Source organism: Martes martes, assembly GCF_963455335.1.
Source record: "Martes martes genome assembly, chromosome: 4".
NCBI classification, from domain to species: Eukaryota; Metazoa; Chordata; class Mammalia; order Carnivora; family Mustelidae; genus Martes; species Martes martes.
Genome location: NC_137891.1, coordinates 139084279 through 139111417, shown reverse-complemented (window position 1 = coordinate 139111417; position 27139 = coordinate 139084279). Strand labels below are relative to the sequence as shown.

General features: G+C 40.7%; 1 protein-coding gene across 1 annotated transcript in view; it reads left to right on the top strand.

The window, feature by feature from the left end:
* Nucleotides 1-13914: 13914 nt before the first annotated feature.
* The window catches only part of RAVER2 (ribonucleoprotein, PTB binding 2), a gene marked incomplete at its 5' end in the record, with an annotated part of 90795 nt that continues 77570 nt past the window's right edge, over nucleotides 13915-27139 (top strand). The window contains one exon of the mRNA XM_080801692.1: nucleotides 13915-14154. Coding sequence (XP_080657818.1) covers nucleotides 13915-14154 — 240 coding nt within the window. The remainder of the gene's footprint in view (nucleotides 14155-27139) is intronic.

The window sequence follows — 27139 nt, the reverse complement described above, 5'->3', positions numbered from 1 at the left end:
CTCTGACTGCTTGTGATCTCTGTCTGTCAAACAAATAAATAAAATCTTTAAAACAAAAAAAAAGAAGCAAAATGTCCTCCATTGGCAGTGATGGTAAGTGGGCCATAACTGCTTCTACTGTTGAGTTTCTGCACACAGGCATTCTTTCATTTGGAGATCCAGTGCTATGTAGAGGTCTTTGATTCAATACATATACTGTATCCTGAAAGACGTCATCCTATGCTTGCAGAATATCACCTCCAAGATGGTATTTCAGCTATGCTTTAGTAAGCTGTTCCAACATTCTATTCTGCTGGCTATTTTAGGATGGTGAAGGATCACCATCCAGAAGGACTCCGTGGTCAAGGACCCAATCTTTGATCTCTTTCACTGTAATATGGGGTTCCTGGTCAGATGCTATGCAATATGGAATTCCATGTCCATGAGCCAAGCATTGTATAAACTCCTGGATAGTGATGCTAACTGAAGCTCTTCAGGCAGAAAAAGAAAATTCAGACCTAGAATAGGTATCTATCCCTGTGAGGAGGAACTGCTGGCCCTTCCAGGACTGAAGAGCTCAATGACATCCAAGTGGGTATTGATCTCCATGAGGAATAGTGCCATACCAGATCGCAGGGTTGGTCTCTGCTGCTGGTAGATTAGATATTCTGAGGCATCAGTAGTTAGATTGGTCTTTGGAAATAGGTATTCATGCTGTGGGGCCCATACATAAATTCTGTCTTTGACACCACAGCCATTTCATTTATGTGCTCCTTGTGTCAATTCTGGATTGACCAATGATGAAGGCTGGCTAACATTGACCACCCGAGTAATTTTGGCTAATTGTTTTTTCAATGCCTTTTCTGAAGTTGATGCTTTTTGATGGACATTAATATGCAATACAAAAATCTTCACACTTCGTGTCCACTTCCATATGTCCATCCACATGCTTCCACTGCAGACTTCCTCATCTTTCATCTTCCAATGGTATGACTGTTTGAGCTACGAGTTGAGCTATACCTCCTGCCAGGCTCTTTTCTGTTCCAGTTTCCACTCAAATCTGACAGGTTTCCATGTCAGTAGGTCAATGGGCTGGAATAGAGTTCCACTCTAAGGTACGGATTTGGTTGCTTCCAAAACCCAAAGAAGTTCACCAGGTGTTGTGCTTCTTCGTTTATAGCAGGAAATATAAGATGTAGCAATTTGTCTTTTCCTTTAAAGGAGATGTCCTGGCCTGCCCCTGGTCAACGAACTCCTAAAAACTTTCTTGAAGTGATAGGTCCCTGGAACTACATAGGTTTTATCTTCCACCTTGTGAAGCTCATGTGCCAAGGCCTCCAACATTGAAACCAATTCTTGCTTGTCCTGCCAGATCAGCATTATATCACTAATATTTTGGATTGATGTGATGATGCACTCTTTGAACTCTATTATGACAGAGTGTAGAGAGTTAACACAGTCCTGGGGTGAAACTGTAAATGAATCTTGTTATCCATTCCATGTCAGTGTGAACTGTCCCTGATCTTCTTTTCTGATTGGTATGGAAGTGAATACAAGCATCAAATCAATGTTTGCAAACTACATAGCTGAGGCCTTGCTGATCTGCTTTACCATCAACGTCTTGCTTGGCATAGCAGCTGCAATGGAGTTACTACGTGGATGAAGCTTGCAGAAATCTTTCATCATTGTGCAGGATCCATGTGGTTTTAGAGTTATCTGATTGGTGAGTTAAATGGAGATAAGATAGGGACCACTACAGGCATCCTTTAAATCTTCAGTAGTGGCTGTATTAGTTAGGATTCTCCATAGTAATAGAACCGATAGGGTGTGTGTGTGCGCGTGCCCTTGTGTGTGAGTGTGTCTGTTTTAATAAATTAATTTATTTTTTAAAAATAAAAACATTTTTAAAAGACTTATTTATTTGAGAGAAAGAGAACGAGAGGAAGCATGAGATGGGGGAGGGTCAGAAGGAGAAGCAGAGCAAGGAGCCCGATGTGGGACTCGATCCCAGGACTCAAGAATCATGAGCTGAGCTGAAGGCAGTCACCCAACCAACTGAGCCACCCAGGCACCCCAAAAGCATTTTTAAAAGGATATTTATTTGGCTCATGTGATTGTGAAGGCTTGGCAATCCAAAATCTGATGAGGGAGACCAGCAGTCTGGAAACACAGGAAGAGTTATAACTCAAGTCCAAAGGCAGTCTGCTGGTGAAACAGGAAGAACAGATGTTACAGTTGAAGTCTGAGGCATAATTGCCGCTTATTCAGGGGAGCTCAGCTTTTTGTTCTATTCAGATTTTTAGCTGACTGGGTGAAGCCCACGACCGTATGCTTTACTTGAGTCTACCAGTTTACATGGAAATTTCACCTGAAAACACTCTCTTAGAAATATCAAAAATAATGTTTAACCAAATATCTAGGCATTGTGGCCTCGCCAAGTTGACACATAGAGTTAACTATCACAATAGAACTAATCTGTGCTACCATTTTGGGGATGCAATATTATTTTTCATTTATTATCATGGCTTGGGAAAGTGGTGGCTTCAGAAGCTTCCTCTTGGTCTTCCTCAATATGATGGTTCTTATCCTACCGGCCAGGGACCTAAATGAGTGAAACTGTCATCGGTGTTAATCCTAATTTTTCACCAAGGATGAATGCAATGACACCAGCTAGGGTCATGAACCCAGTAGGCCCAAACTACATTTATTAACTGGGTCCCAAATCTCTTGATGGCCATGATGACACTTGAGGTTTTCAGTCATCAGTGTCAGCTCTGAAAGTATTTCCAGAAGACCTCAATCTGTACAGTTATCCTCCTTTGTCCAATGTATAGTTACCTGGAGAAATGGCCGAAGATCCCTTTGGGGCAGAACTGGGGAAATCATTATAGTTAATACTTCAATTGCTTTTGTAGGATTCCTCCACCTTGGGACACAGCCATCTCTCAGTCACTGCATTCTCATCTCAAAACTCGTGCAGCCACTATGAAAACAATATGGAGGAGCTTCAAAAAATTTAAAATAGAACTACTATACGATCCAGCATTTGCACTCTGGGAATATATCCAAAGGAAATGAAAACACCAACTTGAAAAGATATCTGCACCCCCATGTTCATAACAGCATTATTTATAATAACCAAGACATGGAAATGACCTGTGTCCATTGATAGATAAACCAATAAAGAAGTTGTGGTGTCATACACACATATACAATGGAATATTATTCAACCATAAAAAAACAAGTCCTGTCATTTGTGACAACATCCATGGACCTGGAAGACATCATGCAAAGTGAAATAATACTGTAAGATCTCACTTATATGTGGAATCTAAGAAGAAAAATAAAAAACCAAAGTCAGAAAAAGAAATCAGACTTGTGGGTACTGGAGGTAGAGGGTTGGGGGAGGAGGGAAATTGGAGGAAGGAGATCAAAAGGTTATAAACTTCCAGTTACAAGATAAATGAGCACTAGGGATGTAATGGGCAATCTGATGGTCATAGCTAAAATTGCTGTAATATATATATATGTATATATATATATGAAAGTTATTCAGAGAGTAAATCCTAAAAGTTCTCATCACAAAGAAAAAGCGTTTTCCTTTCTTTCTTTTTTTTAAAATCTATATAAGAAGTTGGATGTTAGCTGAACCTATTGTGGCAGACATTTCATAATATACATAAATCTAACCACCATGCTGCATGCCTTAAACTTATATAGTGATGTAGTCCATTATTTCCCAATAAAACTGGAAAAATATTGAATTAAAAAGGGGAGACACCTTGTGGTCACCTCAAGAGATCAAAAAAATTATATCCGTAATTATATCCATTAATAAATTATACTAATTAATTATTTTAAATTTGTCCCAGATTCAGAAACTGAGCATGAGTTTTTATTGGGGCATCTACCCCTATCTTCCTGCTTCTCTGTTCTTGTCTGTTTCTGATTATAGAGGCTAAATGGCATTCTCATTGGTTGTCTCATTTTGCAGCTAATGACTTCAGATTCTCTTAACCATTTCCACAGCTTTCTATGGGTCATGCTCCCTTGACAGCGATTCCAGTTTTGCTGGTAGTTATAGTTATGGTGCCCCTGCCCCAGCTTCTGGCAGTCAAGTTTTGTTATGTGGCTTCTATTATTTTCAAGTGCTATTATCCCTGTTGGTATGAATGAGCTTAAATCTTACTTACTTACAGGAGTGCTACCACTAGACTTCTTAATGATGCTGGTGCCCCTCTCACCAGTGCATTGCTGATGGCCTTGGAGAAAAGTGTGTTCTCCAGGCCCAGCTGTGGAACATACTCTTCTGGTGGGTTCTCTGGTCTCACATTGTGAAGCCATTATAACACACTCCCTCCTATAGTCCTTTTATTCTTTCCTCTACTGTCTGTCACAGCAACTCGGGCATTTCAACTTCAGCCCGAGTTATCATCTTACCTAGTTTTCGAAGACCCACCCTGCGGTGGGTTTGCCCCATCCTATGAGGTGGAAGGTTAGCCCTTGCAACGGTATCATATCCCACTTTCCAAGAAGGTGCTCAAACAGGCTCTCTGTCTCTCACAACTGTGCCCTTTACTGTTTCACGCTTTCTCAGTTTCTCATGATCCCTCTGCAAGGCATCAGTCAAACTTTCAAATAACCCACCCACACCACTGTAGTTGTAGGCATTATTCTTCCCATATCTTTCAAATGTCTAAATCATTCCACTAGCAAAGCTGTTTCCTCTCTATAAAGATGCATTCCCAAGTCCCCAGCAGTGACATCTTCAGCAATCATGGGGCTTCCTTGTGCCAGGAACTTTCTGTTCCCCACATGCCACTCAGGTTGAGGTCCTACTTGCCAGCCAAGCATGAGTGAAATATCCCTAGATCTAATTCTACTGCCTGCTTTCTTGGACCATTATTATTATTATTTTTTTTTTTTACGAATTGTGTCAGTTGGGTCCTCTGGGTAGCAGACACCAAAACAACATCAGATGTGCAAAAGATGTATTGAGAAAACATCTGCGAAAGATAAAGAGGAGGGGAGCAGGAGTAGGTGGGGAGAGCCTTCAAACCACAAGGCAGGTCTGACACCTATGAAAGGAGAGAAGATCAGGTAGGAAGAGCCCCAGGCCACGGTGCAGTTTGGAGAAAGTCTGGCCACGCAACTGAGGAGTCCCCGAACAAAGACTGCCCACCAGAGAAGTCTTAGGTCAGGCAGAAACAGCCCAGCAACCGTACTGCTCTGTGTTTGGTTGACAGGGAGCCTCCTGAAGGGAGGACGGCCGCTGCCCCGGAGATCTAGCAGCTAGCTGGAGGCTGTTGGCTGGCAATACCTCATACACTCCTTGAAAGAAGAGCGTGGAATAGTAGCACAATCATGTCCAAGTGGTAAGAGCAGGAAGGAAAAAGGCCACAATGTGGAGGCCAACTGGAAAACGGACTGAGAGCCCGCCAAGGAGCACTGTGGATTAGCACAGCCATGTGCAAGTTTTACCTTTATTTACATGAGTATGGGTTGGTTGGACTAGTTTAATGTTACAACAGGTATGAATGAGTCTGTGAATAAATGGGCTTGCAGTAGGAAATGAGCATGGACAAGGAAAGGAGGCAAAAAAAAAAAAAATCTGTAACAATCAGACATAAGAATTAAGAAGGCGCAGCTTCATGGAGCCATTTAATGTAGGGGAAAATCATCCTATAGTCCTCAATATACCCAGAGAACAATCACTCTATTATTGGAACCATCACAAAAAGATAGGTTGAGTATCATCTGTCCTGTGAAGTAAATATGTACTTCCTTATGTGTGTACTTTAAGAGGATTTTCAGCAAAATGATTTTTTAAATAGCACTTGCTTAAATTGTAACTCCTCCATTCTACCCCAAAACTTTATGATTTAGAAAGATTGATTTCCCTGCTAGAAAGCTGGGTTATACTCTATTATCTCTCAAATATTCATGCCACCTGTTTTATGGTTTTTTTCTCTAACTTGATAGCTACCATTTTTAAAAATTACATTTTTGATAGAAAATGTGTTAGAGAGTGGTTGAAAGACTTCTGTAATTCAGAGTGTGAAAAGAATTCAAACTTCAGTGGCAAAATGTAAAATACTTTTTACATTATTTAATACAATTCAAAGTTCGAGGGAAATGTTTGCAGTTTACATACTAACAATTTTCAGAATACCTTTTGTAACCTTGGAAATAAAAGTAAATATAAAGTTAGAGCTTATAAATATTTTAAAGACATGTTTAGATTATAACAAAAGCAAAGTCTATAAATGTTACAGTGTGATGACTGAAATGAAACTCAGAAAAGTCATTTGTATTAAATAACATCCTTTCATTGTAGGAACTTGTGGGCTGTGCTTTATGGCCTAAAGTTAGACACGAGACTATTGCTAGTCATTAAATTTTAAGCAACAGAAGCATTTATCTCTCTCTTACCATGAGCACCACCAACATCTGATTTCATCTTACTCATCCTCCTTCCCACTATTATATACTAATATAGAAGTAATAATATTTATAATACTATACCTATTATTACTCCATCAATACTTCCACATGCCCCTTGGTGGTAATGCAATAAGAAACACTGGGAATTTGGCAACAGACCTGGGTTTGAGTTCTAAATTAGCCTCACACTGGCTGCATGACTTCTCTTCAGTATGTCAGTTACCTAAAGTTTAGCAGGGGGATCAGAATGCCTGCTGCAAGGGTGGTGGTGAGAGTACAGTCCTTGTAAATCACCTATGTGGACTACAATTTCTCATTTCTTGCCAGATTTCCTCACTATCAGAGGGTGAACTTCTTTCTGCTTCATGGAGAAAATTAGAAGGTACAAAGGTAATCTCACCAGTTCTTTGTCATAGATTGGTCTCTTGTCCCTTTACCACTTTTTTTTTTAAGATTTTATTTTATTGATTTGAGAGAATGGGCCAGAGAGAGAGCAAGTGAGCATAAGCAGGGGCAGAGGGAGAGGGAGAAGCAGACTCCCCTGTTGAGCAGGGAGCCTGATGGTCCAGGGCTCGATCCCGCACCCTGAGATCATGACCTGAGCTTATGAACCTGAGCCTTAGGCAGAAGCTTAATCGACTGAACGACCCAGGTGCCCCTCTTTACACTTTCTTGAAGTTGCTCTGATTCCTAGCTGCCAAAGCCAATTACCTCCATCTCCGTCCTCATTCTGTTTGCCCTCTCTGCTGTGTTGACAAGTTGACTCTTCTCCTTCTTGAAATGTTTTGCTTTCTTGGCTTCTCTGAAGCCATACTTTCTAGTTCACTTCCAGTCCCTTTTTTTTTTTTTTTTTCCCTGATCTTGGGTTTCTTTTATAGCTGGCATATCATGGAATGCAATGCCAGTAGCAAAAAGCAGTGGTGAGTCGGTTCAGCTCCTGATTCAAGAAGCAAGCCAAAAAACCAACCAAGACCAATACTGTGAAGACACAAGCCAAGGAGGGGAGGTTCCAGAAGCTGTCACAGGGAGCTAGAGCCAAGAATCGGGAGCTCGAGATGGCCACTAAGATAAGTGGAGATAAGAAAACGGAGAAATACCTGTAATACAACTACGCTTGCTGGACACCCTTTTCCTTTTTACCTGGCACTGTTTTTACAGGTGGGGCACAAAAATAGTATAGGCAACGTCTTAACAGCACTGCCGAGTTACCATCCACTTTCTTTCCTTTGGAGCTTTTTAATGTTGTTCCCTAAAATCCGTTGTCTTAGACTTCTCTTTCAGTATACACTCAACCTGGGTGATCTCATGTAGTCTTGATTTTAACTACCTGGTTTGCTTACAGTTTTAGACCATCTAAATGATCTAGATCTAGACCAGACCTAGATGTCCTGCAGTATTTGAAGCTCAGATGCCTACCTTGAGCTTGGTTGGTATCTTCTCGAACTGGTCCCTCCTTCGCTTGGGGCATCACCCCCATCGAGTCTCTCATATTAGAAACCCGGATGCCATTCCTCACTTCTTTCTCTTTGCTGACATCCTTGCCAAGACTTCTACAAATAATTAATGAGAATTTACACTGCTACTACTCCCACTACTGTGGCTGCCTTTTTATCTAGCCCTTGAGTGGAGCACTTTCCTAAGCCTTTTCTATACATTACCTCATCTAATCCTCATAATAGCCTTTAATAATAGCCTGTGGGTGCTGCTGTTATCTCTTAGAGATGAAAAGTTTGAGGCTCGGCATATTTGAATTATTCTGTTTTTATTTTTTTTTTAAAGATTTATTTATTTATTTATTTGACAGATAGAGATCACAAGTAGGCAGAGAGGCAGGCAGAGAGAGAGGGGGAAGCAGGCTCCCTGCTGAGCAGAGAGCCCGATGCGGGGCTCGAACCCAGGACCCTGGGATCATGACCTGAGCCGAAGGCAGAGGCTTTAACCCACTGAGCCACCCAGGCGCCCCTGAATTATTCTGTTTTTAAATAGCTTGCTCCAGTTACACAGAATTGAATCCAGGTATTTTAACTCTGGATCCTGCTTTCTCCATCACCGTGTTCTGCTTCTACTGTGTTCCTCTCAACAAAGTCTCGCAAATCGAGCTCCTCCTTCAGCTACAGTTCCATAAGTTCACATACCTGAGCTCCAAAAGTTGATGGATTTGCAGGAATCCCAGGACCCCTGCCTGCTCTGTGACTTGGGACAGGTTACCTTCTCTGCCTCTGATTCCTCATTGGTAACGAGGTAGGTACTAGCTACATTACAGGTTGATTATAGGGTTTAACATTAAATAATATAAAGAAAAAATGAAGAATTAAAACATTGGTAACATACCTAAAGCTCTATACACTTAACACACATAGGTTGCATAACACTTAATACATTTGTTACTGTTCTTATTCTACTCCAGTATAAGCCCTCAGATGTTTTTACAGTGTATCAAAAGATTTCTAACTGGTCTCCCTCACTTAAGACCTGGTAAGATCATTCTCTCAGTTGTAGTCAGAATTATTTTTTTAAAGCTGTAGCTGATCATGTCATTTCCCTGCTTTTCTCTATGAGTTTGCTTTTTGTGCCATACCAAAGCATCGACTTAAAGTGGAACCACCTTGCCATCTTTCTCATTTATTTTTCTGCTCCTCTCTCAAAAGTAGCACAGCTTTCATTAACATCAAACTTTTTATTTCATGGACATGCCAGTCCCTTTGATGCTTTTGGGTCTCTTTCTGTTTCCTGTGTTAGTATTTACCCTTTGTCATCTCGAAAACCCCTGCTTGTCTACAAGACCTGGTTCCTCACTATACCTTCCCCTAAGTCAAAATCAAACACTCCTTTGTGCTATCGAGCACTTTATTCATAGTACTTATCATGCCAAATCTGCAATTACTAAATTGCAACTACTTTCCTCAGGGAAAAGACCATTTCCAAATAAAAATCAATCAAATTTGGTGTGTGTTGCACCGTATCTGGTACACTGTAGGCAATCACTATAGGTCACTGAATGAATAAATGATACCTAAAAGATTCTTAGAGTTGACAGGTCTTTTCACATGCTTAATCTGTTTTCATTACATTAGCATAATATATTAAGCATAATAGCTTAAGATCGTCTGGCTATAAGAGGCTATATTATTGTCAGCTGGGACTTACTAAATTTCTCCAACATTTTCCCCAATTGCAGAGCTTCATAAATACATAAAAACAACCACCAAAACTTTTGAAAAATAAGAACATGTTTTAAGAACAAGGTAATTATACAGATCATCATAATTACCTGTGGTTATTGGTAAATACTTTGCAACTTGGTAATTGTACTCCACTTCAGGGTCAGATTAGAATGTTCATCTAATTGGCCACAAAAGCTGCTTTTAATTTTTTAAAAATTCTTTATTTAAATTCAATGTAGTTATCATATATATATATATATTATTAGTTTCAGGGGGAGAAATTAGGGATTTGTCGGGAACTGCTATTTAAAACATCAGGCTAAAACCTGGAATGAGAGGAACTCTCTGGAATTATAGTAGCATGTCCAAGTCTTTGCAGTTTCCATCCATTTCTCTCATGTGGCAATATAATCAATTCAGTTAAATAATTTAAAATCAGTGAGTTCTATTATTTCCCTGAATTCCTTGGAAACAGCTCAGCCAGAGTAATGAGGAAAATCATTGGTTTGCAAACTAGAGCAGTGTTTATCAAAATGTGAGTAATGACTCATTAACAGCACATGAAATCAATTTAGTGTATCACCCCAGCAATTAAAAAAAGGAATAGAAAATACTAGAATGTGCTGCATCAGGTGAGAATATGTTGTTTCATAAAAATCTTTGTTACAGCTGTATGTGTGTGTGTTTACTGGGTTGGGATGTAAAATGTATTTCCCACTACGGTATACAGCTCTCACTGGACTGGGAAGTCGTTTAAAAGCCACCACCCTACAGGACACAGCAATAGTGTTCCAGAAGTGGGATCACATCCAAGTACCCACTTAATAAAATTGCTTTAATAACTTGATAACATTGTAATCATGCCCCTCTTGGGGCCCCAAACCCTAATTACATAATCATAATTCCAAAAGCATAATCAACACCTGATTCATTCACCAGACTGGGCTTCCAATAACATTTAATTATTTCCAAAGTCAAACCCATCTCTGAGACATGCATATTCACTCCCGCAGAAACTAGGCCAAAAAATTCGCCATAGATTCTGAAGTCAATACCAAAAAAGCAGTCTGAAAGATATTTTCAGCAAAAGCAACATCACTAAACTTAGACTCAGAGCACTGTTTTTCAGGGCTACTCCTGAAGTTTCTGTTTCCATGTTTATCACATTTAATTATAATTATTGTATAATTTTTCCCCATAAGACTGAGTCCCTATTACACAGAAACCTTATTTTACTGCTTCTGTATTCTAGTGCTTGTTTGTGTGTGTGTGTGTGTACATGTAGGAGATATTTAATAATGTTAGAAACACAGTCCTCATTTGGATAAATACATGTTCTGAAACTTAGTGAGTGAATCGGGGTCAGAGATATGCTAAGGCTATTTATGCTTCCTGCCCACTTCAAAGAATGTATTTCTCATAGTCTCTGAGCTACAAAATGGGGCTTTATTGGAATTTAAAATTCACAACTTTTTTTTTTTTTTTTTGACAGAGAGAGAGAGATCATAAGTAGGCAGAGAGGCAGGCAGAGAGAGAGGGGGAAGCAGGCTCCCCACTGAACAGAGAGCCCGATGCGGGGCTTGATCCCAGGACCCTGAGATCATGACCTGAGCTGAAGGCAGAGGCTTAACCCACTGAGCCACCCAGGCGCCCCAAAATTCACAACTTTTTTTTTTTAAAGATTTTATTTTTATTTATTGGACAGACAGCACAAGTAGGCAGAGAGGCAGGCAGAGAGAGAGGAGGAAGCAGGCTCCCCGCTAAGCAGAGAGCCCGATGCGGGGCTCGATCCCAGGACCCTGGGATCATGACCTGAGCCGAAGGCAGAGGCCTTAACCCACTGAGCCACCCAGGCGCCCCCAAAATTCACTTTTTAAATCAAAGGAATAACATTGAAAACAAAATGAGATACTATTTTGATGTCAAATTATCATGGATGCAATCAGGGAAATGAGCACTCTCCGATAATGTCTGTGATAGGGAAAACTTGAAGAAGGTAGTTTGGAAATACATACCAAAAACCTTTAATTATACTTTTTCTATGATGTAGAAATTTGGCTTCTAGTTCTTTATTCTATGGCATATTAAGCATCTACAAATATAGACAGAAGGATATTAATCTCAGGGTTTTTAACAATGGAGAAATATGTCTAATACTAGGGAATTAATGACATAAATTACAGTGATTGTCACAATAGAACAATATGCAACCATGAAAAATGACATTCAATTATATTGGCATAGCAGGAGGTTCAAAAAACAAGTAACAAAGTGATAAATTGTAGAACATTTTAAAGATTTCCAGGTGAAATTCACACAACATAATTAAACATTTTACAGTGAACAATTCAGGGGCTATTCAGTTCATTCACTTTATTCATCAACTACCTGTTAGTTCCAAAACATTTTCATCACCCCAAAAGGAAACTTGCACCTGTTAAGAAGTTACTTTCCAATCCCCCCTCCCCCAACCCCTAGTAATCACCAATCTGCATTGTCTCTACGGATGTACTTATTCTGGATATTCTATATGAATGGAATCATACACATGTTACCCTTTGTTCCTTCAGTTGTTTCGGAGGCCCATCTGCCTTGTAGCAGTACTTTATTCTTTTTTATGCCTGAATAATATTCTATTGTATGTATATACAACTGGTTTATCTGTTTACAGGTAGATAGACATTTGGGCTGTTTCCACCCTTTGGCTATTGGGAATAGTTTTGCTATGAACATGGGTGTACTGAAGAATCATTTTGATGATCTAAGTATGTACTGGTAGAGAATAAATTCAGAAGTATTAGGAGTCATTATTTGGGGATTACAGAGGAATCTCTTTATATTATTAAGATCATTGGACTTTAGAAATAAGCAGACCAGACTCCATTTCTTCATGTGTATTGTGAAGAAATATAACCTAAAATAAAACTGGATTATTGGGGCGCCTGGGTGGCTCAGACGTTAAGTGTCTGCCTTCAGCTCAGGTCATGATCCTGGAGCGCCACATCAGGCTCCTCACTCAGCGGGAAGCCTGCTTCTCCCCCTTCTACTCCCCCTGCTTGTGTTCCCCCCTCACTCTCTCCGTCAAGTAAATAAAATCTTTAAAAAAATAAAACTGGATTATTGTAAAGGGTAGATGAAATATATGTAAAGCACTTAGAAATATGTAGGGGTATAGTGTAAGTACTGAATGGTAGTGTTTTTTTATTCTGTTTTTATTTTTTGGTTACCTTAATTTGAAATATTTTCCCCTAACGGAATAATACTGGTGTTAAACAGGGTTTTTGTTTTTGCATGTGTTTGCACGTTACACAGTTAAGATGCTTAGTCCTAATAGTCATTTGGGCTTATGTGAAAGGTTGCTGATGCTTTGCTCTGGTAACATCACTTTGAATACAGTTCTACAATGTAACTCTCCCTTTAGGTTTCAGTGAAAATGCTTCAAGTAGGGTATTCTTGAGTCTCGAGCCTCCCGCCGTAGCTCCTCTTCCATGTTAGTTTTTGCTTCAGCACATGCTGAACGTTCTACGTTGCACATGCAACCATCCAGGTTTTTCATATTTTAGTAAATTTACCCAGGGACGGGTGAAAAGCCCAAGCTCTCTGGTACGAAGCAAGGAAAATACTTTGCCATCAGGTTTTTCCAAATATATACAATTTCCTCCAGAATCTTTGTATTCCCTAGAAAATCTCAAATTTTATCTTTCAGTGTAAACTCAAAGTTCTTTGCCAAATATGCACATCTTGAGCACAGAAGGTTAAAGTCCGGAGCCCGCCGGGCACCTCGCCGGGTTTGGGGAGCGCGACTTGGCATATGCAGCCCCCGAGCCGCCCCAGCGCGGGAGTTTCGAGGAGAGCCTGGGGACAGCTGGGTGTCACGTGGGGAGGCCGCGCGGGGACAGGAGCCTGGGGTTCGAGTCCCCCCGGGAAGCTGCCGCCAAGGGGCCGCATCCCCGGAGCCCAGGCCTGGGCGCTCGTCTAAGGCCCTGCGGGGAGGGGAGTCGGCCGCCCGCGGCCGCACAGGTGTCCGGGTGGCGGCGCCCGAGCCCCCACCGGCGGGGCGGGCGGGAGGGATGGGCGCCGCCCGTGCGCGGGGGCCGGGGCCCGAGGGGGAGGTTCCCGCGAGGTGGTTCTCGGGCTCCTCCTCGGCGCTCAGGTTTCCTCTCCCGCCCGCCGGCTGCTGGCTGCGGCGCCGCCTCCCTCCCCGCCACGGCCGGGCCCACTCTGCGGCCTCTGCCCGCCTCGCCCCCGCCCGGGCCTCCTCCCGCTTTCTCTCTCCGCTTCCCCTCGAACCTCCGGAGGAGCCCGCAGCCGCGGGGCGCCCGGGAAGATGGCGGCGGCGGGAGGCGGTAGCGGCGAGGGGGGCGCGGGCCTGGGCGGCGCGGCGGGGCCAGGGTCGCGGCCGCGCGGGCCGAGCCCCTCCGCCGGCGCGAGCGAGGACGCCCGGGGCCCCGCGCCCAGCGCGCTGCACCCCGAGGAGGTCGCCGCGCGGCTGCAGCGGATGCACCGGGAGCTGAGCAACCGCAGGAAAATCCTGGTGAAAAACCTGCCCCAGGACAGCAACTGCCAGGTACGAGGTTAGCGCTGGGAGGCGACCCGTCCGGGGGCATCGGGGCAGGGCTCCAGGGGAGGCTGCCCCGCGGCGTCCAGGCTGGTGCCCGGCGCCTTGGAACGCTCGAGGGGAGGAGGGGGGTCGGTGCGGAGTTAGAACCGTCTGTCGCTTTTGCAAAGCCCCCCGGTTTCTGAGCCTGCGGTCCCCCGGCGAGAGTGGCAGATTGGGAAACCGAGGCTCTGAGAGGCAAAGCGGTTGGTCCAAGGTCACGGGAATCCGGGGAGGCTGTCCTTAGCCCGGCCGGCTCTTTTCTTCTCCTGTGGCCCTTGCGTGTGTGGGAGGAGAAGGGGTCGCGGGAGTAGTAGGGAAAAGGTGGGTGAACGAGAGTGGAGGGGAGCCGTGGAGCACAGTTTTGGGGGACCAAGTTTTCGGGAGTACCTTGAGAGGGTCCCTCCGGGGTCCTCCGGACTTGGGTGTGCCACGGGGGGCGGGGTCATGGGAGAGCCGGGAGTGAGTTTTGCTGCTGCAAAAGCACTTGCCCAAGTTTGTATGGAAGAACTCTGTCCCCTCAGTTTACCAAGGCCTCGAAATGGAGAGGTTATCGCTGAGCTTTGGGGAACCTTGCAACCACCTCTGCCATGCCAAGTACTGGAGGATTTGTTACTCAGTGACTCAAAGAGGCTTAAAGGCAGGCTACTTTGTGTCTTTGATCCAGATTAACTGGTAACTGTTGCTTCAAGACTAGAAACTTGCATCTATTTAACTTTAACACCCCCTCCCCCCACGCCCTTGATTGCCAAAGTCTACATGCTCATTGTAGAAAAGCAAGAAAATACAGAGAAGCACAAAGGGGAAGAATAGAATTCACCTGTCTTTCTTTTCTCTTGTAGTTGACGCACAATGTTTGATTAGTTTCAGGTGTACTGCATAGTGGACAATTCCATACATCAGGCTTTGCTCACCACGATGTTACCATCTGTCACCATACAAAGTTATTACAATGTTACTGACTAGTTTCCCGATGGTGTACTTCTCATGCGGGTTATTTACTTATTTTATAACTGGAAGTTTGTGCCTCTTAATCTCCTTCACCTGTTTCACCCATCCCTCCTCTCCCCCAATCCTTCACCCTTCTGGCAACCACCAGTTCTCTGTGTCTGTGAGTGCGTTTGTTTGTTCTTTTGTTTTTTAGATACCACGTGTAAGTGAAATCATATGGTATTTTTCTTTCTCAGTCTGGCTTATTTCACTTAGCCTAATACCCCGCAGGTCCATCCATTTTGTCACCAATGGCAAGGAAATATTTCTGTATTTCTGATACTTAAAGACAGCCATTGTTAACGGGAGATAGTATCCTTCTCCCTTTTCCGGTGCCTATGTATACATATGCATTTTTGTTTCAACAAACACACACACACACGGAAAAGAGACCATGTCTCTGTACTTATGTGTGTCTTAATTGTCTAGATGTTTGTGTATATTTCATATACAGCTTGAAATTACGTTTTTTGTGTGGATAGGGGAGGGTGGTCTGTCCTGGCAGTGGGAGATTTGGGCCGATTTATGTAGTTCCTCGTGTAACAGGATACAGGAAATTGCAAGTGGGCTGGCTATTGATAACTGCACAGCAGTTCTTCCATAAGACCCGTAAAATAATAAGGGCAATGCCTCATTATTATGTAATTACACCTTACAATAAATGAGAGCATATAACCTTATAATTTCTATAAATGAGGGGCCATTTTGTTTCAAAAAGCAATGTGTCTCATTCCTCTTTCAGCACTTTCCATTATTGTCCACTTTCCATCAGTCAGGTAGTATTTTGTGATGCTACCTATAAGAACACCTGCAATGGACTGATTTCATAGAGGCCAATTTCCCCTACCCATGCAAATGGAAGTCAGGAAAGGGGCTCAGGAAGAGGGATGCCTGGAAGAGGCAGGTGGTGTTAAAAGGAAAAAAACTGAATGGATAGCAGCTCTGTGTATAGATAATCTAGGAAAAGAGAGATGGAGAAATGTCTTATTATTTTTGTGGAGTGTCATCTATTTTTGTTGTATTTCCTTGCATTCTAAAAATATTTAGACAACATTCTAGACAGTTGGCTCTATCCTTGTTTTGCTGTTGGTGTCTTTCTCATTTCCCTCATTAAGAGACATGAAAAAATATACCAAAGGGTCTAAAAAAGGGAACAGTTTTAATTACTTGGCATTAGTGATGGATGGAGGTTTTATGTATTTAGACTGATTTCTATTTTTGAGATATCCTTTCTCTGTTACGAATTTATGTTTGGCCTAAATCTTAGGATTTTCTGTAAGGTAGCAAGCATAAGCTATTGAATAAAATTGGTATAAGATCTACATATCTAGATGAGTCTTCTACTGCCAAGGGAAGTATCTTAAATTTTTATGTTAAATTTTTATGCCATGTTTTTTTTTGAGAATTGAAGAATTTCATCTAAAAGCAAAAAAAAAAAAAGGAAAAAGTTATTAGGATCTAGAGATTAGTTTCCAGACTTGTTCTAGCATTTTTCCAATGACAATTTATAAAACATTGTTTTTAATATTTCTGATGTGTAGTTTTAAAATCTAAACATATCAGCACACAAATAACATTTGTTTGAGTAATTTTTTTTTCTGTCATGTTCTGTATTTGTATCTTTGCTAGTTTTCTGCTCACAATCGTAACTATGTGGTCCATGTTAAATAAGTGGAATAGAATAGTATGCTAATTTTTAAAAGCAATTAAAAGACAGTCTTCAGATTAATTAGACTGAGCATTGCTATTTTTGTTGGTTGAATAAAATTAACATATACTTAATCTACTCTAAAGTTCTAATACTTTCATAAATATGTTTTGCAAGAATTTGTTATATTTTCTCTTATTTCCCTTCACAATTCTAATTGCCTTAGTTTGCGCATTTTACTGTCAACTTAGAAATGAGGGTTTAACTTGAGTTTTATATTGTGCCTTTTAGTATTTATTGCTTGGCTAAACTACCTATTTATTCCTTGTGAAATAACTAACATGGTTTAAGAAAAAGTTATTACTTTTTGTTCAGTTATTAAGTAATCAGATAATTTAAATATCAAATTCCTGTTCTTTTCTAGAAGACTCTATAGGTTCATTCATTCATTTATTCTGGAATATTAATTACATTAAGGACCGAGGCCATTACTAACTTCAGTTCCCAAGCTGTATAGCGATGTCTCTAGAAAAATTCCATTGGTAATTGATTAGTTAGGAGCCCAATAATATCCTTTAACATTTTTAAAACATGAATGTTTCCTTTATTAAACAGGATTTTTATAAATCTTATTTAAATTGTAATTTTGGGTAAAAACAGTTCTTAAAAGCTGCCTCATACAATAGTCACTGTGCAGTCAGGTGCTGTCTGGTTGGCCTCCTACGCTTTCTCGAATCCTCCTAGCCCTCTGTGTCTTCAGAGTCTCCTCTCTGGTTCATGTCTCTTTTCATCTCTTGCCCAGACTATTACAACTTTTCTGTTTGTCATCTACCCTCATTATTGTCCTGTGTCTTGTGTTTTAGCCCATCCTGCTTACTGCTTCCCCTGAGAGAACTCCCCCAAGGCATAAATCCAATCATGTCACTCTCCTGAAAAAAAAAAGGGGGGGGGCAGGAAAGAAAGGTTTGGCTCCACATTCCCAGCACTGCTTCTCAAACTCTTCCTCACATGTCCCTCAGCATATCTCTTTTCCTCAAATTGTAAGGAATAGTGGAGCACTGCTAGCCTACCCCAAGAATGAAATTGCTTTGAAGCTTCATGTTCTGACTGAAAATTTCTTATTAATTTTATGTCCTACTAATAAATTTGGATTTAATGTAAAAAACAGTGACTTAAACTTATTTCACTGTCCTCCAAATGTTTTTCATAAATTTGACACTTACGGAAGACTCACTGTGAATTTCTGTCCTCCTTTATTACCGTGGAGTACTCTGACCTTAGTTTGAAAAGCGGACATAACAGGATAGAAATCCAAGACTCTAGACTTTTTGTGACTTGGCCCCGCCTGCATTTGCAGTCTCATTTCTTCTTAGTACTACATTGGATTCTACTCTAGTTTTCTCAAGGTACTTAGAGCCCCAGGTACTCTGGGCCACTGTAATTTGGATATTTATAGTAACATCTTTGATTGTTTATGTTTTTGGAAGGTAACTGTAGTAATGTATCATGAATAACATTTGTAATAATTATAATTACGTGAATAATTAAACAATAATGTTGAGAACACTGCTTCTTAATCAGAATAGCCATTGTGAATGTGTGTGTGTGTGTGTGTGTGTGTGTGTGTGAATAGTCTTTTACAGCTCTGAACTTAGAATTTTGATTTAAGGTAATGTCCTAATATATGTTTTTTATAGCCCTTCCTAGCACATTGTTTATATTTGTTGGTTAACCTGGTCCTGTTTCAATAGAATTATTAATTCTGGGCTTTCAAAATGGAGAAGACAGTGGCATTGACTCCCTATGTTGTTTGAATTCACTTTTTTTCTAACATGTTAGGTATGTGTAAATGTGTTATGTTCTTGTTGTGTTTATTTTAGAATCTGAAAAAGATTTTCTTGTGTAATTAAGAGAAAATGTGAAGTGCTTAGGGCTAACAGCCAGGATCCGTAATAGAAGAAACATTCTATTGTCTCGCTCTGGGCATTATTAGCTTTCATTTCAAAGTACTCTATTATAATAGTTAATTGAGAAGCTTGATGGTTAATTCACAGAGGTCCATTCGAAAGCATGGTATTATCAACTAAGTACTTTTTAGAATAACAAACCACCTAATGTAGAAAACTCCAGTTGATTTTTTTTTTTTTAAGAGCTACTTATTCCTGTTTTTCTTTCATACTGGTTGAAAACCAATCGAATTTTCTCACATACATTTTGTTTTTTAACTGTGAGATTTTAAAATATACATTATTTGTTTCATCTAATACTTTATCCAGTAATTCCAGCCTCTTTTTGTATTGGGCTATTGTTCACTTTTTCCTGATAATACTGGGGTATTTTTGTATTTTGAAATTACTCTTTTTCTTATCCAGAATGCCATTTTGCTTACTTCCAAAAGTTACTTTTCATGGTGTAGTTGACACGCCTGAAAAGTTATCGTTTTCTAATATAGTTAATCAGAATTTCATGATGAGTTGTACCCCTTTTCTGCATGTTTTATTATGCTATTCCCAATGTAACAAGGACCCTGAAAGCTGGTAGAGGAACATCTTCTAGATTTCTGGGTCGCCACTGGCTCAGTAAGTTTCTTGTCTTGGCAGGAATTCTTGAAAAGTCTTTGAGCAATGCTTATTCTCTGATCTGGAAACATAGTCACAGAGAGCAGTACTTGGTGGCCAGCATCACAATGCTGCGTGTTAACAAGCAGCCCAAAGACTGTCAGGTGATTTACAGACCATGTTCTAATTCATGAATAGGTTATGCTCATGAATTATTTTTTGGAGTTGTACCACGTTTTCCCATAGAAGAATATGGTAGAGGATATTTAGTGCTGTTGGTTAGCATTTTAACAATGACTTAAGCTATGGTGCTTTGGAAGTTTACGAGTACTCTAACTAGTACAATAACCTGTAAAGAGATTTGTGCCGGAACAGAGACATTCCCAGCTTCAAATCATGGACGGGTGCTTCTGTGCCTTATGTCAGTGCTCAAGAAAGAGCTGTGTTTAAGGCAATTGCTCTTTAAACAAGATTCTGAACATCAGGAGACAATAAATCATCTCTGATGGGAAGCTGTTGCTGAAAGGGATCTCTCTGACCCACTGAGTTTTGTCTCTTACTACTTCTATTGGCGCTTACCTTCCCTACCTTAGAGTTGGCTGTCCTTAGGAGCTACCAGGGCCCATTTCTTATTTGTGGGTAGGAAGTTTTATGCTTACTTCTGCTTAGACCAGCTGAAACAAGCAAGTAAAGGATGTTATTTTTTATTTTAAGATTTTTATGTATTTATCTGACAGAGCAACCCGGTGAGAGAGGGAACACAAGCTGGGGGAGTGGGAGAGGGAGAAGCAGGCTTCCTGTGGAGCAGGGAGCCTATGCGGCACTCGATTCCAGGACCCTGGGATCATGATCTGAGCCTAAGACAGATGTGTAATGACTGAGCCAACCAGGAGCCCCAGGAATGTTACTTTTTAAAAAGATTTTATTTATTTGAGAGCGAGAGAGAAAGAGAGCGAAAATGAGCTCGAGCAGAGTGAGGGGCAGAGGGAGAAACAGATCCAGGGCTTGATCCTGGGACTCTGGGGTCCCGACCGGAGCTGAAGGCAGATGCTTAACCGAGCCATCCAGGCGCCCCTGGAATGTTAAAATGTAGATAAAGAAAACAAAATTATCTATAAATTAAATATTTTATAATTGCTTATCTGAAACCTCAGCTCTATTTGTGTATTGTTGGCTTAGGGTGGTAATTGCCTTACTCTAAGGAGATGATGTGCACTGAGAGGGGTAAGAAGTGAGAAGTGGGAAAGTCAGAACACTAGTCTGTATATTTGGGCTTATCCTTATCTGCAGAGGCTTGTCCTTGGTTGCTGTGCTGAATATCTTTCATTTGTTCCTCCAGATCTGTCTCCATCCTTCCTACCTGCATTGTGTCCTGGGAGGCTTATCTTACTGTGGTTTGCACTGACAAGGCTCTGTCCTCTGGTTTCTAGGTTGCATTTGTCCAGACCCACCAGTGGGAGATTAAAGAGTGGAGGAGAGATAGATTGGAGCATTTATTCACTTAGCTCCCTTTCTGCTGGGATACCCTGGGTTGGCTGTTTCCTCTTTCAAAGGTCACAGTTCTTTCCAATGGTGCCCTCCATGCAATTAAGCTCTCGGGGTTGTTGTAATCATCGCCTTTGCCTCTTTAGGTTTAGGGGTTATAGGGGACTGTTGCTAACCGTAGACTTTTTTTTTTAAGCCTTTGTAAGTAGTCTCTCTTAAAAATTCTCTCCAATTACTGAGTTTTTAAGTATGCCATATGTTTCTTGCTGAGAACCTGATGCTGTTGCCTACCCAGTCTCCTTACTTTCTCTTTGTTTTTCCTAATAGCACCCAGATTTTTCTCTGAGGCTCTACTCCTCCCTCATTATTTACCAGCTTATATGGCTTGGGTCAGTTTGATAGAGATTGCCCCCATCTGTTTGGGTGACATAAACCAACACACATTGATGTTCCCTTTTGGCATTAGAATTGGTTACAGTATGGGCAATAACCTGACCCTAAGCCAGTCAGTATGTCACAGCGCCTTGGCCACAGTGATTGTTTCAACCCAATATAATAAGAAGCTTAGAACCTTTGTTGGCTTGTTAAGGTAGGGGATTCTCTTTCTTCCCACTGGATACGAGTGCAGAGACATACTGCCCTGATTGCAGCTGGCAATCTGGGGACAGAAGCAGACATCCAAAGGAGGACTGATCCAAAGGGAAACAAAGTAGAGAAGCTGGATTGGAGCCCTGATCAAACTATGTCTGAATCCTACCTCTGGATTTCATAGTTATACAAGTCACTAAGTTCTTTTTATTTCATGAATTTCAAGTTGGGTCTTACGTTACAACCAACCATTAGTATCCTAATACAGAATTTTGATTTTTGAACAATCTCTGTATTGGAAGGGATGGTAGAAGACATTTTATCTGACTCTTCTGCTTACTATGTACAGCTAATTTAGAGTTCTTGACACATGAATTCGTGCACACTTTTAACACCTTTACTTTCAAAGACATCACTCTTGGTAAGGTACCCTGGTCCATCTTCAGATAGCTTTGTTATAAATATCTTATTTATACTGAATATATAAGTTAATTTCCCTGAAATTTTGATTTCCTGATCCAAGTTCTCTCCTCCCATAATACAGAGAATTAGTGGCATTGATTTTTAACATAACTTCATTTCCTCCAAACCACTAGTTTTTAGGAGTCCAGATTTCCTTGCAGTCTTATTTATTTTCCCCTGGACACACACCACTAACCACTTTGTCATTGTATCTCTTAAAACAGGAGCATGGTTGTCTAATTGAGGTCTTCTGTAATCCCTCTGCCAGAACAAATTTCTCTTTTCTCTGGATATCTAGAACAACAATAACCCATTTGGTTTATTGGGTACCTATTATTGCCAGACACTGCACGTTGTATTTTGTTTACATTTGTTTATACTGTACTTAATCCTCATTTCAAGACTATAAGATTAGAATTACTCATTCCCATTTTATTGATAGGGAAACAGATGCAAGATTAATGCCAAGAAGTTTGCCCAAGGTCATTCAACTAATTAGCAGTAGAGTGGAAAAGACTAATGTCTGTTTGATTCCGAAGCTCATATTCTTATCCTGCACTGTATTATAATTATAATTCCCCTTTGCACACATTGTAATGTGTTTCAAAGGACAGGGACTGCATAATATTTACCTTTGTATCACAGATATTTCACCTAGAACCTGACACATTGTTCCAAGGGAATTTTAAAACAGAAAGATACCACCCACCTACTTTGCTCTCAAATGTTAGACTTCTAGTAACATGTCTGACACACTGAAGCCCTCAAGATTGATCTGTAAAAGGAACAAATTTTGCATTGTATGGTTGTGCTCGCTTTTTTGGCAGTGATGTTACTCCACTTACTTACAATAATTCAGTCAACTGTTTATGGCTTCGGAGAAGGTTGAAAGCCATAAAACCCTCTCTCCAGGAAAGTGCTAATGTTCATAGACACACAATGATTTACATGCAAGTTCAAGGGACTATGAATCTCTTATAACTTATGCCTGATCTCACTGGGGAATTCAGACCCAGGTTGAGAAGTGCCTTTCCAGGCGGATATCATTTGATCATGTTTGTGGGACTTCACCTGAGGAGAGATCACTCGAGCAGATCCAGGGCTGCTGCTTGAAGAGTTGTCAACAGACGCTGTTGTGGGCCACCTTTAGGTCAAGGTGGGGGTGATCCTCCATCTAGGCAAGAATAGAAATCAGGCTCCTTAATTTTCTTTCCTAAAGTCAACTGTGTCGCTTCAGGTTTGGTGTAAAAACTCGTTGCTCTCTGGCCACCCAGCAGTACCAACGGATGTTTTTAGGCACTATGCCTGGCACAGAAGTTTACAAGGAATCACAGTGTGTTATTTCCCCCCGAACATTTACTCAATGTCAAAGACTTTCTCTTTAAAGAACGTTTCTCTTTGAAACATGGGAAGACTAATGTGTTGTTCAGTGTTCTTCACAATAAGTGTTTATTGATAAGAAACAAGTTTCTCTCTTTTGTTAAATTTCTAAATCTCTAACTCATTGTGAGCCCCTAAACCTGTTTTTTATGCATTTTGTGCTTAATTTTGTGCTTATTTGCTGTCATTATCTTTAGGTGTGTGAGCTTAGTTCTCACTTCCCTGTGCATGTACGTTTTCTTTGTGTTTGAAGCTTTCTGTTTAATGTTTGTTACCACCTGAACGCCAAAATAACATTAGAATTCATTGAATTTGTTTGTGCCTGTATTTGCAGGCATAAACTTTGCCTCTCATCCTTCTCCCTTACCCTACCCCATCAGACCCTTTTTGCCCCCAGCCAATTGGGTTTTTTATTTTTCCCCCTCCACTCATTACTGCGATTATCTGCTCCTAGCTCCCAGCTTACTTATATTTCCTGGACTTTGTATTTTCTATTACCCACACATTTAACTGCTTGCTTTTGATTCCAGATTAGTCTCCGTGACTCTGACTTTCAACCCTGTGGACTTTTTATAGCCGGATCTAGTGTAAAGGTAACAGCAATAAACAAGAACATGTGAATCTATGAGGTTTTAAATTTTGAGATACTCTCAAACTTACAGAAAAGAACAATACGAAGAACTCCCCTTCCCCCCACCGGGATCATTCAAGAGTGAACACTGACACCACGCTTTACCACCCCATGTACTTTACAAAACTGGACATTTTCTAGACAGCCACATCACTACCATCGAAGTCAGAATAATTGCACGTAATCCTTGGATCACATTTAAGTTTTGCTGGTTGTCCCATGAATGTCTTTCAGAGTGAAAGAATCCAGTTCAGAATTATGTATTGCATTTAGTTGTGTGGTTTTAATTTTCTTTGGTCTGGAATAAGTCCTCCATCTTTGCTTGACTTTTATGACCTTGACCCCTTTGAAATTGGTAGGCCAGTTATTTTGTAGAATGTCCTTCAATTTGGGGTTGTCTGATGTTTCTCCAGGATTAGATTCAAGTTAGGTATCCTTGGCAGGAATATCACAGGGTGGTGCATGTTTTAGATTTTGGCCCATTGTCGATAAAGTTAACTTTGATCATTTTGATTGATTTTTATTGAAGTGGGATCTGCCAGGCTTCTCCATGCAAAGTTTTTCCCTTTGCAACTAATGAGGGTTTTAAAGGGGAACACATTAATTAAGACTGTGTGAATATTCTATTCCCTTTCAAGTGTTTAATTTATTTACTAATTCATTTAAAAATGGGCTTATGGGTTCCTCAGTTGCTCAATGAGTTATATTTCATTAATATGATTACTTACTTTCATGCTTAAATTATTTTAGATTTGGGCAGTGGGAGCTTCTTCAAGCTGGCTCCTATGTCCTCTTTTTAAATCTTTCATTTTGCAATAATTTTAAATTTAAAGAAAAAACTACAAAGGTAGCACATAGAGTTCCCATATATTCTTTACCTGGTTTCCATTCATAATATGTCTTAAATACCCAAGGTACATTAGGACTAAGACATTAACACATGGTACATTATTATTAACTGAACTTCAGACTTTGGAATTCATTAGTTTTCCCATGTCCTTTTTCTGTTCCAAGTTCCAATTTAGGGTGCCACATGGCACTCAGTTGTTATCTCCCATTAGTCTCTAGTCTGCACCAGTTTCTCAGTCTTTCCTTGTTGTTCTTTTTTGTAAGATTTTATTTATTTATCTATTTGAGAGAGAGAAAGTGCATGGGGGAAGGAGCAGAGGGAGAGGGACGAGCAGGTTCTGTGCTGAGCATGGAGCCCGACAGGAGGCTCGATCACGTGACCTTGAGATTATGACCTGAGCTGAAATCAAGAGGCAGACACTTACCTGACTGAGCCACACAGGTGCCTCCGTCTTTCCTTGTTTTATATGATCTTGACCGTTTTGATGAGGTATCTTTTAGAATGTCCCTCAATTTGTGTTTGTATGATTTTTTTCTCATGAGAGATTAGTGTTATGGAATTTTGCTAAGAATTCCACAGAGGCGAAGTACACTTCTGATCACATCATTTTAGGGAAAACATGACTTACTACCAATGATGTTAACCTTGATCATCTGCTTAAGGCGACATCTGCTCCATCACTCCTGTGAAGATACCACTTTTCCCATTCACAGTTCCTTGGAGACTAGTCATTAATTCCAGCACACACTTACAGAAGGGTCTGATGTCTTTGTGACATGTCACTGTCATTTGCTGAGTCCTGCCTTTGTTTTTAACATAAAGATGTTGTGGCTTATTTTGTACTTTCTGTGCTCCAGCCCTAGAATCAGCCTTTTCATGAAGGCATCTGTTATGGACCAAATGTTTGTGTTCCTCCAAATTCACATGTTGAAGACCTAACCCCCAGTGTGGCCATATTTGGAGATGGGGCACCTGCGGAAGTAATTAAATTTAAAAAAGGCCTAAGGGTGGGGACTTGATCCAGTAGAAATACCCCCCAAAGATTAGTTGGCCATAGAGTTGAGGATCCATTTCTGAGTTCTCTATTCTATTCTACTGATTTATGTGTCTGTTTTTGTGCCAGTCATACTGTCTTGATGATGACAGCTTTGTAATAGAGCTTAAAGTCTGGCATTGTGATGCCACCAACTTTGCTTTTTCAACATTCCTCTGGCTATTTAGGATCTTTCTGGTTCCATACAAATTTTAGGATTATTTGTTCCAGCTCTGTGAAAAATGTCGATGGTATTTTGATAGAAATTGCACTGAATGTGTAGATTGCTCTTGGTAGCACAGACATTTTAACAATATTTATTCCAATTCATGATCGAATGTTTTCCCATTTCTTTGTGTCATCCTCAAGTATATAATACTTCCTAAGTATTCTGTAGTTTTTGGAGCACAGATCCTTTACGTCTTTGGTTAGGTTTATTCCTAGTATCTTACGGTTTGGGTGCAATTATGCATAGGATCAATTCCTTAATTTCTCTTTCTTCTGTCTCATTGTTAGTGCATAGCAATGCAATCGATGTGCATTGATTTTATATCCTGCCATAATTCCTGTATGAGTTCTAGAAATTTTAGGGTGGAGTCTTGGGTTTTCCACATAAAGTATCATGTCATCTGTGAAGAGTAGGAGTTTGACTTCATCTTTGCCAGCTGGAATGCCATTTATTTCTTTTTGTTGTCTGATTGCTGAGGCTAGGACTTCTAGTACTGTGTTGAACAGCAGTGGTGAGAGTGGGCATCCCTGCCATGTTCCTGAACTTAGGGGAAAAGCTCTCAGTTTTTCCCCATTGAGAATGATATTCGCTGTGGGCTTTTCACAGATGGCTTTTATGATATTGAGGTATGATCCCTCTATCCCTACGCTGTGAAGAGTTTTTTGTTTGTTTGTTTCTTACTGTGAAGAGTTTTAATCAAGAAAGGATCCTGTATTTGTCCAGTGCTTTTTCTCCATCAGTTGAGAGGATCATGTGGTTCTTGTCCTTTTTTAGTTAATGTGATGTATCATGTTGATTGACTTGCAAATGTTGAACCATCCTTGCAGCCTAGGAATAAATCCCACTTGGTTATGGTGAATAATCCTTTTAATGTACCAAAAGGTACAAACATAGTGATCTGAAGGGGCACCTGCACCCCAGTGTTCATAGCAGCAATGTCCGCAATAGCCAAACCATGGAAAGAGCCAAAATGTCCATGGACAAATGAATGGATAAAGAAGACGTAGCGTATATATACAATGGAATACTACTCAGCCATCAGAAAGGATGAATACTTACAATTTACATCAACATGGATGGAACTGGAGGGTATTATGCTGA